Consider the following 16,834-nt stretch of genomic DNA (forward strand, 5'->3'; position numbering starts at 1 on the left):
CCACCACCAACATATAGAGTAGTGAGTGAGTAATTATCCTACATACCCCGATTTTACTATATTCCGAGATCCGGATCACGATTCAAGTCTACCTGAGAATCCGAACCACCCTGTGAAGTTGATATATCAAGTTGTGAACCGTGAAAGGGTTGTAATCTCGGTGAAATAGTGTGCGACACATTTTTCCACAAGTCGAATGCATGTCGGTTCATACTAAGACCATGTCACGGTCAAATATGTGTGTTTTTCTGTCTCCAAGTCAGCTACCCCCACATTGAATGTACAGAGTCGATGCATGTATGAGACTTCAGAACATGAATTTGTAATCCATGATGCTTGCAGTGCCGACCATGATGTTATCCATGATGTATGTAATGTCACACACCTCGTTTACGCGAATACTTGGTATCTATGAACAATCGTGAAGTATACTGGATGTGTAATGTCTTGTTATTTTCATGGAAACATGGGGGTGTAACATGTTTGAATATTGTTCATTGGTTTATCGATTCAGAGTTGATATCCGGATCCGGGTCCTAGTTTAAGTTTTAGAAAATATGATACCGACATCCCGACATCTTTCGAAAACAAAACCGTGGTCAATGCTTAAGAGACCATTTTTACTATTTTTCATCGCCATAAGTCATTCTGGACCGCGAAAACGCATTGTACGATATAGATGAAACTTATGCAAATCCTAGGATACTCATTTTCAAAGTAGCTTAGATCTCGAAATAAGCTCTGACTCGCTATTCTCCTCAAAGCATGGAATTATCACGAGTATCACCTTCGGTCACTGAAGAAAAGTATGAAATTATATCCGAAGCATATTCCTTGACCAGGAATTTTATCATGTACGAACTCGACGGCTCATGCGTTAAGGTAAATACGAAAGCAGAGAGAACCTTACGTCGAGTTGGGGATGAAATGTTCGAGCGACATCGAACTGTCCTAAACGCAGTCTCCAAACGTCTCCGCTATGGTGATGTCGAAGTCAATGAAAAATATAAAGAATATTTACCCGATGAGCGAATGTTCCTGATGATAGCTGATGAAATTTACAAAGATACCAAAGAAAATTGGGGTAGGATTGTCTCCCTTTTTGTGCTCGGTAGCATTCTTGCTCGCAAGAACGAGGATGAACATCACGGGGACCATATAGAAGCTATCATACAGACAGTCGGAAATTACATTGCTAGCAGAAGACTAAAGTGGATTATGAAAAATGGAGGATGGGTAGGTGATTTACATGCTTTGCTTAGGAATTATAAATTAACTTTTAGCATGGATATATAGTGTATCTGCTCTCCAGAGCCCATATCATCTCTCGATGATGAAACTCAGCTTTACCCTCCAATTCGCTTCCCGACACGATAACTTTCCTCCGTACGATCATTAGGGCTTCTATTTTTGTTGCAGGATGGCTTTGTAGGATTCTTTGATAATACCGCTCTCGACTACAATAAAGTTTGGAAGGGACTCGTGTTTGTCGGAATCGGACTGACATCTATAGCAATGGCATTATCAAGATAATGGATGTTCGTATGTTTTGTCTCATGTAATATTTTAAGAATAAAATTCTTCATCGTTTAATCGCATCCATTTTACTGTAGGATGTATACAGTTTCTTCTGAGAATACTCGAAGGATTGCGCCATATGGAAACCTTCTTTATACTTTTAATTTTTTCAAATTTCTACAGATAACGCAGTCGAATACCGACTTTTACGCAAATCTGTTTTGCGTGAACATAACAGAGACCTACACATAGTCAATTTTATTTAAATGCATTGCGACGCTGTCACTTGGCTCTTAATTGGGTTGTTTCATCTGAAAGAACTAATTTTGTCTGTTATAATACTTTATTAGACTTGTATGGCGAGGCGTCTGGTATCGAGAAGCGAGATCGCAAGCAATCATTGAGTCAGTCGTGATGTCTGATTGGGAGTGTCGGCCTCTTATATCCAGCAAGTGTAATGTGCCATATTAGGCCATAAGTATCGTAGGCCCCGCGTGAAGTGTACAAATTTCGATGTTGCGCAAATACCACAAACTTTGCTTGCTTTCAGAGCCGGCAACTAAATGCAAGACAGACTTTACGCAAAAGTTGCTATTCTGAAAATTTTGTCAAGGTAATGGTTTGAAAACTTATACTTGAGCACTCGTACTTCTTGAGAATACCCAAGTAGGTTTTTTGCCTAGATGCACCACATAGTCTCAAGTCCTTATGATATTGGAGTACATCAACTTCATGATAGCTAGAGTATTAAACAGTAATATACCTAGAGTACTAACGTTTTACTTACTCGGAAATGACTACTTCTACCTTATTTTAAAGGATACCTCGTTCGAAGCGAAATTGTATGTGGTTTTGGATAACATCCAAGATGTAGGCTCACTTTGAAGGTTACTTCGTAAAACTCAAATATTGCGCAGTGAGAGTTCGCAAATTCTCGAAGTATTTTTGTTATTTTTATTGCGATAAGTCATTCTGCAGCGCGAAAATGTGTCGTAGGATATAGATGAAACTAGCACCACTCATCAAGACCGCTGAAAACAGTACGTTTCAACATTTAGTAGCAGTAAATTTCTAGTAAAGTACAAGACGTGATGATTTCTGAGTGAGTTAAAAAGTATTGCAGGTATAGTTTAGCTGAAAACCGAATACTCTGAAATAGAAGTAGATGCAGTGTAAATAGTTAATCACTTGATTAAGTTTAGCGCAAGCAGATAAAACCTATACTTGAGTAGTACAAAATGCACGAGTACTTCGCTATCGCCTCCCTGCACGTAATAAGTGCTTTTACCGATACTCGTCGGTTTCAGTTTAGATAGAATTCAGAAACCAAATAATTTCATAAACATAAGCTAATTTAATGAATTTACTCGAATGTACTATGCCGCGCTGATAAGATTAATTATAATATACTTATCATGTTACAGCGATTTTTTCTAGCGTAGAAAATCTTTAAAATGTAGTAAGCAGGCCAAATGAAGATATTCGTTGAGTTGAATAAACATAAAAAATACTCTCTAGACCACTTTATCGATACTTTACAGTTTCAGTTTTAGATAAAATTTGTCCCTTTCACCTATAATTACAACTCCTCGCTATCTAAACATGTTTAGAATATATTATTTGCGATGATACGAACCCGTGAAGTACTCAAGTAGCTTTTCGTAAGATATAGATGAAACTGACAACACTCACCAAGACCGCTGGTCCACTGAAAAAAGTACATTGTAGCAGTAAAGTCCTACTAAAGTACAAGAAGTAATGATTTCCCAGTTAGTTGAAAAGTAAGTATTGAAGGTATAGTTTGCTGGAAAAAGCGAAAAACTCTGAAATCGAAGTAGATGCAGTGTAAATAGGTAATCACTTCATTAAGTATAGCGCAAGCAGGCCAAACCTATACTTGAGTAGGCCTACTGCAACATGTACAAGTACTTCGCTATGTTCTCCCTCCACGTAAAAAGTGACTAGGTTTTAGACTACTTTATCGGTACTCGACAGTTTTAGATAAAATTTGGTAAGACTTTAAATTTTAAAGTAGTTTGAGCTTACGATTGTATCACCTTGACAAGTAACATTATCAGACATGAAAATGATACTATCACCTAATATAGAAGTTAACACGCGTCAATGTGCTTCGGAATTCACGAGAAATTGCTTACTAAGAGAAGTATATTCTTGTATACACAATAGTGAAGAGAATCTTTAAAATGTAATAAGCAGGCCGATGGGTATTCGTTTAGTTGTATAGACATAAAAAACATTCCCGCGCGCCTTAGTATTAGGTGGTAGGGTTAGGAAGTGTTTTGTTTAAGAGCGCGCGGGAATGTTTTTTATGTCTATACAACTAAACGAATACCCATCGGCCTGCTTATTACATTTTAAAGATTCTCTTCACTATTGTGTATACAAGAATATACTTCTCTTAGTAAGCAATTTCTCGTGAATTCCGAAGCACATTGACGCGTGTTAACTTCTATATTAGGTGATAGTATCATTTTCATGTCTGATAATGTTACTTGTCAAGGTGATACAATCGTAAGCTCAAACTACTTTAAAATTTAAAGTCTTACCAAATTTTATCTAAAACTGTCGAGTACCGATAAAGTAGTCTAAAACCTAGTCACTTTTTACGTGGAGGGAGAACATAGCGAAGTACTTGTACATGTTGCAGTAGGCCTACTCAAGTATAGGTTTGGCCTGCTTGCGCTATACTTAATGAAGTGATTACCTATTTACACTGCATCTACTTCGATTTCAGAGTTTTTCGCTTTTTCCAGCAAACTATACCTTCAATACTTACTTTTCAACTAACTGGGAAATCATTACTTCTTGTACTTTAGTAGGACTTTACTGCTACAATGTACTTTTTTCAGTGGACCAGCGGTCTTGGTGAGTGTTGTCAGTTTCATCTATATCTTACGAAAAGCTACTTGAGTACTTCACGGGTTCGTATCATCGCAAATAATATATTCTAAACATGTTTAGATAGCGAGGAGTTGTAATTATAGGTGAAAGGGACAAATTTTATCTAAAACTGAAACTGTAAAGTATCGATAAAGTGGTCTAGAGAGTATTTTTTATGTTTATTCAACTCAACGAATATCTTCATTTGGCCTGCTTACTACATTTTAAAGATTTTCTACGCTAGAAAAAATCGCTGTAACATGATAAGTATATTATAATTAATCTTATCAGCGCGGCATAGTACATTCGAGTAAATTCATTAAATTAGCTTATGTTTATGAAATTATTTGGTTTCTGAATTCTATCTAAACTGAAACCGACGAGTATCGGTAAAAGCACTTATTACGTGCAGGGAGGCGATAGCGAAGTACTCGTGCATTTTGTACTACTCAAGTATAGGTTTTATCTGCTTGCGCTAAACTTAATCAAGTGATTAACTATTTACACTGCATCTACTTCTATTTCAGAGTATTCGGTTTTCAGCTAAACTATACCTGCAATACTTTTTAACTCACTCAGAAATCATCACGTCTTGTACTTTACTAGAAATTTACTGCTACTAAATGTTGAAACGTACTGTTTTCAGCGGTCTTGATGAGTGGTGCTAGTTTCATCTATATCCTACGACACATTTTCGCGCTGCAGAATGACTTATCGCAATAAAAATAACAAAAATACTTCGAGAATTTGCGAACTCTCACTGCGCAATATTTGAGTTTTACGAAGTAACCTTCAAAGTGAGCCTACATCTTGGATGTTATCCAAAACCACATACAATTTCGCTTCGAACGAGGTATCCTTTAAAATAAGGTAGAAGTAGTCATTTCCGAGTAAGTAAAACGTTAGTACTCTAGGTATATTACTGTTTAATACTCTAGCTATCATGAAGTTGATGTACTCCAATATCATAAGGACTTGAGACTATGTGGTGCATCTAGGCAAAAAACCTACTTGGGTATTCTCAAGAAGTACGAGTGCTCAAGTATAAGTTTTCAAACCATTACCTTGACAAAATTTTCAGAATAGCAACTTTTGCGTAAAGTCTGTCTTGCATTTAGTTGCCGGCTCTGAAAGCAAGCAAAGTTTGTGGTATTTGCGCAACATCGAAATTTGTACACTTCACGCGGGGCCTACGATACTTATGGCCTAATATGGCACATTACACTTGCTGGATATAAGAGGCCGACACTCCCAATCAGACATCACGACTGACTCAATGATTGCTTGCGATCTCGCTTCTCGATACCAGACGCCTCGCCATACAAGTCTAATAAAGTATTATAACAGACAAAATTAGTTCTTTCAGATGAAACAACCCAATTAAGAGCCAAGTGACAGCGTCGCAATGCATTTAAATAAAATTGACTATGTGTAGGTCTCTGTTATGTTCACGCAAAACAGATTTGCGTAAAAGTCGGTATTCGACTGCGTTATCTGTAGAAATTTGAAAAAATTAAAAGTATAAAGAAGGTTTCCATATGGCGCAATCCTTCGAGTATTCTCAGAAGAAACTGTATACATCCTACAGTAAAATGGATGCGATTAAACGATGAAGAATTTTATTCTTAAAATATTACATGAGACAAAACATACGAACATCCATTATCTTGATAATGCCATTGCTATAGATGTCAGTCCGATTCCGACAAACACGAGTCCCTTCCAAACTTTATTGTAGTCGAGAGCGGTATTATCAAAGAATCCTACAAAGCCATCCTGCAACAAAAATAGAAGCCCTAATGATCGTACGGAGGAAAGTTATCGTGTCGGGAAGCGAATTGGAGGGTAAAGCTGAGTTTCATCATCGAGAGATGATATGGGCTCTGGAGAGCAGATACACTATATATCCATGCTAAAAGTTAATTTATAATTCCTAAGCAAAGCATGTAAATCACCTACCCATCCTCCATTTTTCATAATCCACTTTAGTCTTCTGCTAGCAATGTAATTTCCGACTGTCTGTATGATAGCTTCTATATGGTCCCCGTGATGTTCATCCTCGTTCTTGCGAGCAAGAATGCTACCGAGCACAAAAAGGGAGACAATCCTACCCCAATTTTCTTTGGTATCTTTGTAAATTTCATCAGCTATCATCAGGAACATTCGCTCATCGGGTAAATATTCTTTATATTTTTCATTGACTTCGACATCACCATAGCGGAGACGTTTGGAGACTGCGTTTAGGACAGTTCGATGTCGCTCGAACATTTCATCCCCAACTCGACGTAAGGTTCTCTCTGCTTTCGTATTTACCTTAACGCATGAGCCGTCGAGTTCGTACATGATAAAATTCCTGGTCAAGGAATATGCTTCGGATATAATTTCATACTTTTCTTCAGTGACCGAAGGTGATACTCGTGATAATTCCATGCTTTGAGGAGAATAGCGAGTCAGAGCTTATTTCGAGATCTAAGCTACTTTGAAAATGAGTATCCTAGGATTTGCATAAGTTTCATCTATATCGTACAATGCGTTTTCGCGGTCCAGAATGACTTATGGCGATGAAAAATAGTAAAAATGGTCTCTTAAGCATTGACCACGGTTTTGTTTTCGAAAGATGTCGGGATGTCGGTATCATATTTTCTAAAACTTAAACTAGGACCCGGATCCGGATATCAACTCTGAATCGATAAACCAATGAACAATATTCAAACATGTTACACCCCCATGTTTCCATGAAAATAACAAGACATTACACATCCAGTATACTTCACGATTGTTCATAGATACCAAGTATTCGCGTAAACGAGGTGTGTGACATTACATACATCATGGATAACATCATGGTCGGCACTGCAAGCATCATGGATTACAAATTCATGTTCTGAAGTCTCATACATGCATCGACTCTGTACATTCAATGTGGGGGTAGCTGACTTGGAGACAGAAAAACACACATATTTGACCGTGACATGGTCTTAGTATGAACCGACATGCATTCGACTTGTGGAAAAATGTGTCGCACACTATTTCACCGAGATTACAACCCTTTCACGGTTCACAACTTGATATATCAACTTCACAGGGTGGTTCGGATTCTCAGGTAGACTTGAATCGTGATCCGGATCTCGGAATATAGTAAAATCGGGGTATGTAGGATAATTACTCACTCACTACTCTATATGTTGGTGGTGGTCATACCCTGCAAACTTTTTTTGCTGCGAACGTAGTGTTTCACCTTACATCAGTTGGTTCAATGTATGTATCGGGTTGTGAAAACTGTCGCTGTTTTGATTATGTGTCACAATCAATACCAAATACGAGAATTCGTTACTCGCCGAAACGCCGCAGTCAGACATCGTTAACAGCGATTCCGTGTATGGCAATCTTGAGTTCAATTGCGGTTTTGTGATGTTAACCAAGCGGCTGTGTTTCTGCGGTGTGAAGACTGAATTCGTGTTGTTTCCGCGCAAGAGTGCGATGTCTATTTCACACCTAGAGCAATTATAAAACACATCTTCGAAACTTTTGGTCTAGTTCATCCGCTTGCATTTCGAAACGGACCATCACGACAAGACTCTAACCCACCACATCCGTGGTTTCAGTTGATCATATCGAAGAATATCATGTTCATCCGTGTTACCACCCACAGATTTCGCCATCCTCACACGCTAGTGCTAAGACACAGACAAGACGCGGTGGTGGAAATATTGAAAATGAGAAAGCAGACCTTGGTGTCATTTGATTTGGATTTTACACCCGATGAACCCACCATTCGTACTGCGCATTGGGATGAGGATTCTATCATTGATGTCGAGGGAAAGGAGATGTACAGATTTGTTGGTGTCGTGAATATTCAACGAAAGTCTGGGTATATGGTTGTGCATGGTTCGCGTATTTGACTGTGGAGATATCGCTATACATAACGTGCTGTTCACCGTATCGATAGCACCAACGAATATCCGCGAAAGGGTTGTAATCTCGGTGAAATAGTGTGCGACACATTTTTCCACAAGTCGAATGCATGTCGGTTCATACTAAGACCATGTTACGGTCAAATATGTGTGTTTTTCTGTCTCCAAGTCAGCTACCCCTACATTGAATGCACAGAGTCGGTGCATGTATGAGACTTCAGAACATGATAAGTTAGTTAACAATATTTCGAGTCATGGGTATGAATAATTTTAGAAAACCTAAATATGCCGCATCCAAACTTCGTAAATTTTTTCGATTAGTTTTTTTCGTTTCTATCTATTTTAAAAGACTCAGTGTGGAAGTTTCGAAACTTGCATGAATTGCAAGCTACATAATACAACTAGTTAACACGCGCTGATGTAACTTTCCTCATTTGTATGCACAGCCTACGCGAATTCAGTGGATTGAACTTTACTGAATACTCCGCAATGTAAAATTAGTATACACCATACAAAATCCGGATTGTTTAAGTCTTTAGTGTAGCGGAATAGTGTAGTTTTCTAACTACTTTACAAATTCATACGGTTTTTCTTGGTGCGTTCCAGGATAAATGCAATTTTTCACGCTTTTTTATTTTTATTTTTTCATTAAAATTGGAGCTACTGTATATTATTTATCGCCTATATTTAAATTCGGTGTGCTAATGCGTTGAGGTTGAAGCTAAAACATCCTATTTCATGCGGCCAAGAAGTCTAGCACCGCGTAGCCGAATTTAGCATACCGAAAAATATCTACTTTACAAAATTTTCATTTCTTTATGTCCATTAGAGTCGCACCGTCTATTTATTTCACGGATAACAAATTACTCCTGCTTTTATCAGAGGATATACTTTCCTAGGGTTTGCCTACTAACAGTACTTAGTTTAGATTAATGAAAAATATAGTGATTGAAAATAATCACTGGATTATAGTTTACAGAAAACTCCACAATTCTATGTGACGTCCTTGCATGCCAACAACCGTCGAACTATTCGCCACCTCATAAACACTTGAGTAGGCCTACATTTGATGCGTGTGGGGAACACCTAGGTAAATTTTCATATGCGTTTAGTTTCCAGCTCTGAAAGCAAGCTTGGTCTATGATCAATAGCAACTATTTCAACAAATATTACATACCTATTGATAGATAGCTAAGGCACCATGTCGACCCAAAATTATACCTTTTGCCGTCCATACTTTTATAACCCTTGAAGGGGTAAAATTTGCATTACACTAACTTGCAATTGTGAAGCGGCGTTTCACTGTCGGTTTAATCACCCTTATGAAAACCTAAATATGCCGCATCCAAACTTCGTAAATTTTTTCGATTAGTTTTTTTCGTTTCTATCTATTTTAAAAGACTCAGTGTGGAAGTTTCGAAACTTGCATGAATTGCAAGCTACATAATACAACTAGTTAACACGCGCTGATGTAACTTTCCTCATTTGTATGCATAGCCTACGCGAATTCACTGGATTGAACTTTACTGAATACTCCGCAATGTAAAATTAGTATACACCATACAAAATCCAGATTGTTTAAGTCTTTAGTGTAGCGGAATAGTGTAGTTTTCTAACTACTTTACAAATTCATACGGTTTTTCTTGGTGCGTTCCAGGATAAATGCAATTTTTCACGCTTTTTTATTTTTATTTTTTCATTAAAATTGGAGCTACTGTATATTATTTATCGCCTATATTTAAATTCGGTGTGCTAATGCGTTGAGGTTGAAGCTAAAACATCCTATTTCATGCGACCAAGAAGTCTAGCACCGCGTAGCCGAATTTAGCATACCGAAAAATATCTACTTTTCAAAATTTTCATTTCTTTATGTCCATTAGAGTCGCACCATCTATTTATTTCACGGATAACAAATTACTCCTGCTTTTATCAGAGGATATACTTTCCTAGGGTTTGCCTACTAACAGTACTTAGTTTAGATTAATGAAAAATATAGTGATTGAAAATAGATCACTGGATTATAGTTTACAGAAAACTCCACAATTCTATGTGACGTCCTTGCGTGCCAACAACCATCGAACTATTCGCCACCTCATAAACACTTGAGTAGGCCTACATTTGATGCGTGTGGGGAACACCTAGGTAAATTTTCATATGCGTTTAGTTTCCAGCTCTGAAAGCAAGCTTGGTCTATGATCAATAGCAACTATTTCAACAAATATTACATACCTATTGATAGATAGCTAAGGTACCATGTCGACCCAAAATTATACCTTTTGCCGTCCATACTTTTATAACCCTTGAAGGGGTAAAATTTGCATTACACTAACTTGCAATTGTGAAGCGGCGTTTCACTGTCGGTTTAATCACCCTTATTCTAGTGACATGAAAAGGACTGAATCGTATGAATTGCGGTCACTACAAGAATCGAGCGAAAGCGCTGTTTCACGCCGTCTTGCATCGGTCACGATTAGTTTTACTTTTCAACTAACTTGTTGTCTGTCGTTATATTCATTAGACTCGCTTTCATGCGGCTAATTTGTCCCTATCATTATAACGTCGGTGATCGCGTACCTGCGGCGAAGGTGTTCGTTTAATTATAGCAACGAGAACCGGATCCCTGCGGCTATTCCGTTGGCATTTTAGTGCCGAGTTAAATACCCTTATACTCGACATGCAAACATTATACAGGTAGCGGTTATACTGCGAGCTGATGAATTCGTCATCTATTCGCCTAGCGTAGTTGTTCATAATCCCGACCTTCCGCTCGTATCGTATATACTACAAGCCAGTGATCGCTACATCAAACAAAACGGTCAGATCGAACGCAAGAACTCGGATCGCAGTGTCGGACGGCAGCAAAGCGGTGTACCTCGAAACATCAACCGATCTGGAGGATTTCAGCTAGTGAATCGATGCAATAACGATCAACGATATCATTGATATGCTCTTTTTTCGAAATAAAATGAACTCGTACACTATACAATGCTATTTCAAGGAGACTGAGTAAAGTGGCAATGTAAGTTTTGACGCGGCAATCATAAGTCGTAAAATGTGGAAACTGCAGAAACCGTAACTTGTACACATAAAATCAAGTTTAAAAAATATGGATGGATGATATTTGTCCTAAATACACATAATACAATATCTGAGAAAAGTATCAAGATGCGGCAATCAATGCAGCGATGATATAGCAATGGATGGATGATGTGGCACTATAGGCGTGGCGCTTGATGATGATGTGGCACAGATGACGTAGCAGATGAATGTACCCTTAGGGTATGAAAATGGGCGTGGCAATTAGGATGACGTGGCGCTCTCTGATTGGACGGTACCGATCGATACAACCTTCACTACTCACGGCTCGGTTATGATATATATCAGCAGCTGTATATTTGTAATGCTTCGTTGTGGAAACTGCAATGTCTTATTCGACGAGTACAAAATTCCGAATCTTCGTCAGGTGCACGTGCGTACGTAGGCCTCTTGCTCGCCAAGCAGCAATGGTAAACTGCGTTTAACTAAGCACAACCAAACATTAATACATAAGTTACCATTTGAAACTATAGGCAGAGTGGGGATCAATATCCTGCTGCTCCAAGTAGCGGCTTCTGTAGTGTATTGATAACCTGATATACACCACGGGAGCAATGTACCCTCTAAGCTGCGCACGTGCGCAAATGCGCAGTGCTGAAAGGGTCTCTGCGCACAGAAAATTTACGCTGCGCACAAAAAATCAGAAGTGATGTTTTTATTTTATAGTTGCTGTGCACTGTTGTCCAATGGACCACGCATGCGCGCAGATTCGTGAAAATTAAGATGGAACATTGCCAGGGCTAAATAGTGTTATCACTGAAGTCTGAAACCGAGGTACAAGTGCGCCCCGCAAAGGTAACTATTGCGCTCCGTGAAGAAATTAGAGTTCAAAATCACCTGCGCCTCACGGAAGATATTTTTTTAGTATGGCCTCGTACACGTGAGCGATACTGATATCATTTCAATAGCGCATTATTTTCTGGGAATGGCGAAATAACATGGTTTAACAAAGTTCTAAATAACAATGGGCTAGCTCGAAGTTAATCTGTGAGAAACTAACGAATGATAGTCTTCTTCGCGTGGCATGAACATTGCGTAAGATTTACTCAGGACCGTACCTTTCGCACCCCAAACCCCCCAATTGGAGGGGCCGAGCTCGAAGGGGGTCCAAAATTATTTCGAGAATGAACATAAATCATGGTGTATTTTTGGAAATTTTTTAGGACTTTTTTTCCGCGCTGCGCGCGTTTTATTGTTGTAAGATATCTGATTATTGGGTACCCTTTCCCAACAAAAATTAGGCATGGTTTATAGAAATGGGCAGTTGGGCGTCGGCCATTACCGCACCATGACGCGCCAAGACATATGAAGTTAAAGGCTATGTAACATGCGAATCCAAGAAGTGCGCCAGAACGATCAACAGCGAGAAAACCTTGGGTGAAAAAGACTGCCCCGGTGCTGACCGAAACCTTCGATATATACAAATATATGTGTAATTGTCCATGTCCATGGGCGCCTAAATGGCTGGCACCGGATGTTCCTATCCTGGCGATCCGAGTTCAACAAGACAAATGCCATATCGAGGGAACATTATTTTCCAGTTAAGAAATACCAATTTGAAATCATGTACGTCTTTTACTTTAGTACGTTTCGGCGATTTCAATATCTTTTGACATAGCAGATAGGGGGTCACGAAATAGCATCATGTAACGAAGTCATTATATCAACGGGTACGCCCGAAGATGTTTTATTATTATTTAGAGGGCCTGTCTATTCCAACACACCTCACTAGATCAGCTCTACCTGTAAATCTGATTATGTGAGCAGGGAGAGGATAAAATTGACAGCAATATATATGCAATTCCCGATCATATTGGCCGATGCAATCATGAATTATAGAATTTTTTTCGCGCTTCGCGCGTTAAGGGACGTTACTACTAAATCGACACCCAATGTACATGATAAGTACCGGAAGAAGCCCCCCAGTAGTTAGTTTTATCAACCTATTGGAGGGTGGCTGCGCACTGTTGTCCGAAGGCCTGCGCAGTGAGTTGGCGTGTTTGCGCAGACTGTTGAAAAATTAGAGGGAACATTGCACGGGAGGTGTTCTTACAATCACACTACAATGTCCATCGCATGTCTGTTTACTATGTGTGGATACTTGTTACGCAATGACGAGCGGTGCTTATACTTCTGACGTAATAATGAGTCAGTGGCGTTTGAAAACAGACGTTTGTGCTAACGCTAACGTGGTATATTATCTCATTCTTGTTTACGAATATTCAGTTTATGTCATAGTCCTTGTACAAACAAAAAGTAATCGTTCTTTCACAAACAAATCGATTAGATATGGGAAGTAGTCGATTACGATTACGATTACTTCGGATTTTTTTCGAATGTAATCGATTGCGATTACGATTACTTCAAAATGCTGTAATCGTCGTAATCGATTACGATTACTAATCGCGATTACCCCATGTTTGGTGTGAACGTGAGGTTCATGTTCTCGCTCTCTGTGTGTGACCCTCAGAAATTTGGAGGTTCACGTTAACAAACGAACCTTGGTAAGTTCTGCACTGTGATCCTTTTTCGCGTATTACAATTTTTCACGACATTATAACGTGTCTTCAGTTGAAATTCTTTGCTTTTCAACATCGGACCACCCTCCGCAAGGTACTGGCACCATGAAAAGAAACCCAGCACTAAACGAGCATGCACCGTGCCAATTTCAAAAATTATTTGTTCGAAAGTTTGCTCGGAATATTCAGCTTTCAGTCTGTGAATCTTTAGTCACTCTCTGCTGTGAGCTTTGCCCGAAATCGCACAATAAGTTCTATGGAAGTGAGATAGAAACATGTTGCTTCTGCATCTTTTAAACCCAAAACTGACTTTCTAGTGTAAATGATGATCCAGATATGGCGAAATTAGCTGTTTTTGGCTCGTTCGGTGAAATTGCACGACCACTAGAGGGTGTACGAACCCAAAATTATAATAGAATTTATTTGTTTACTATTTGGCACCACATATCAAGACCCTTTTTTGAAATTCAAAAATTTTCATTTTTCACTCCACCCTATTAAACATCTTCGGGCGGACGGACTCGTTGATATGACTTCGTTACATGATGTTATTTCGTGACTTCCAGTCTGCTATATCAAAAAATATAGAATCGCCCAAACGTAGGCTTCTAAACTAAGAGACGCACACGATTTCAAATTGGTATTTCTTCACTGGAATAAAATTTTTCCCAGCGGGATGGTATTTGTCTTGTGAGGTTCAGATTGCAAAGACAGGAACATTCGGTGCCAGTCATTTAGGCGCCTATGGACAATTAAACCTATATGCATTTTGTATAGCCTATATAACGAAGTCTTCGGTCTGCAGAAGGGCATAGATCTTTTCGGCCAAGCTTTTCTCGCTGCCGATCGTTCTGGCACACTTCTTGGAGTCGCATGTTATATGGCCTAAAACTTGATTGTATGTCATGGTTGGTCGTGGCGCGGTAATGGCCCAATACCCTACAATATAGAGAAACGGCTACATGAAATCGCGCGCAGCGCGAAAAATTTTGAAAAAAGTTGCATAAATTTTCAAAAAATACTCTATGATTTATGCTAATTCACGAAATAATTTTGGGCCCCCCCCAATTGGGGGGTTTGGGGTGCGGCAGTTACGGTGCTGGACGTAGGCCTACCGCGTTAAAACACTGATGAGTGATGACACGTCTTAATACTGGCAATATGCGCTCATTACTATCAAGACATACAGTCAGATATAATGATACGAATATTCAAGTCTGACTGAAGCAAGAACAATATCAGCGTATGACGTTTTCGACGGAAGATTCCCGTTCAAACGAATCGAATAAAATCAAAATTTGTGCTGCTGAGAAGCATGATGTATAATTCAACACCCTCCAGTGCACAGTTGCAGCATTTCCCGATCAACGTTTGCAAAGAAATAGATTTTTTAAACAATATTGGTGCGTGTACTTGCATATTCTGCATATTATCATATCTCATCATACGCGATCAGATCCGCCTGATGGAAGTGATGACTTCGAATATTTACGGCGTGTAATTGTATAGTAAATCTCACGCAATGCTCATGCCATGCGGAAAAAAGACTATTCGTTAGTTTCTCGCAGATTAACTTCGAGCTATAGCCCATAATTATTTATAACTTTGTTGAACCATGTTATTTCCCCATTACCAGAAAAAAATGCGTTATTTAAATGATATCAGTATCGCTCACGCGTATGAGACCATACTAAAAGAAAAATCTCTTTCGTGAGGCGCACGTAATGGCAAATTTTCATTTCTTCACGGAGCGCAATATCTACCTTTGCGGGCAGCACTTGTACCTCGGTTCAAACTTCAGCGATAACACTATATTTGCCCCTGGTAATGTTCCCTCTATTTTTTTCACGAGTCAGCGCGCCTGCGCGGTCCCCTGGACAACTGTGCGCAACGACTAAAAAAAGTCATCACTTAGGATTTTTTGTGCGCAGCCTAGATTTTCTGTGCGCAGAGACCGTTTCAGCACTGCGCATTTGCGCACGTGCGCAGCTTAGTGGGAACATTGCTCAGGACCGTAACTTTCGCACCCCAAACCCCCCAATTGGAGGGGCCGAGCTCGAAGGGGGTCCAAATTTATTTCGAGAATTAACATAAATCATGGTGTATTTTTTGAAATTTTTCAGATTTTTTTTTCGCGCTACGCACGTTTTAATATTGTAAGATATCTGATTATTGGGTACCCTTTTCCAACAAAAATTAGGCATGATTTATAGAAATGGGCAGTTGGGCGTCGGTCATTACCGCATCATGACGCACCAAGACATATGAAGTTAAAGGCTATGTAACATGCGAATCCAAGAAGTGCGCCAGAACGATCAGCAGCGAGAAAACCTTGGGCGAAAAAGACTGCCCCGGTGCTGACCGAAAACTTCGATATATACAACTATATGTGTAATTGTTCATGTCCGTGGGCGCCTGAATAGCTGGCGCCGAATGTCCCTGTCCTGGCGATCCGAGTCCCACAACAAGACAAATGCCATATCGAGGGAACATTATTTTCCAGTTAAGAAATACCAATTTGAAATCGTGTACGTCTTTTACTTTAGTACGTTTTGGCGATTTCAATATCTTTTGACATAGCAGATAGGGGGTCACGAAATAGCATCATGTAGTCATTATATCAACGGGTACGCCCGAAGATGTTTTATTATTATTTAGAGGGCCTATCTATTCCAACACACCTCACTGGATCAGCTCTACCGGTAATTCTGATTATGTGAGCAGGGAGAGGATAAAAATTGATAGCAATATATATGCAATTCCCGATCATATTGGCCGATGCAATCATGAATTATAGAATTTTTTTCGCGCCTAGCGCGTTTTGGGACGCTGCCACTAAATGTCCACCCAATGTACATGATAAGTACCGGAAGAAGCCTAGAGCCG

The 16,834-nt window shown here is 39.2% G+C and overlaps 1 protein-coding gene across 1 annotated transcript; it reads left to right on the top strand.

The window, feature by feature from the left end:
• The first annotated feature begins 326 nt into the window (after nucleotides 1-326).
• On the top strand, nucleotides 327-2,615 carry LOC145440246 (induced myeloid leukemia cell differentiation protein Mcl-1 homolog). The gene is made up of 2 exons (XM_080317822.1): nucleotides 327-1,236; nucleotides 1,420-2,615. The coding sequence occupies exons 1-2, from the start codon at nucleotides 766-768 to the stop codon at nucleotides 1,531-1,533; spliced, it is 585 nt and encodes a 194-aa protein (XP_080173948.1). The 5' UTR covers nucleotides 327-765; the 3' UTR covers nucleotides 1,534-2,615.
• The last annotated feature ends 14,219 nt before the right edge of the window (nucleotides 2,616-16,834 follow it).

The sequence above is a fragment of the Botryllus schlosseri genome, chromosome 6 (genome assembly GCF_051294905.1).
Source record: "Botryllus schlosseri isolate E-star chromosome 6, Bs_hap1, whole genome shotgun sequence".
Classification (NCBI taxonomy): domain Eukaryota; kingdom Metazoa; phylum Chordata; class Ascidiacea; order Stolidobranchia; family Styelidae; genus Botryllus; species Botryllus schlosseri.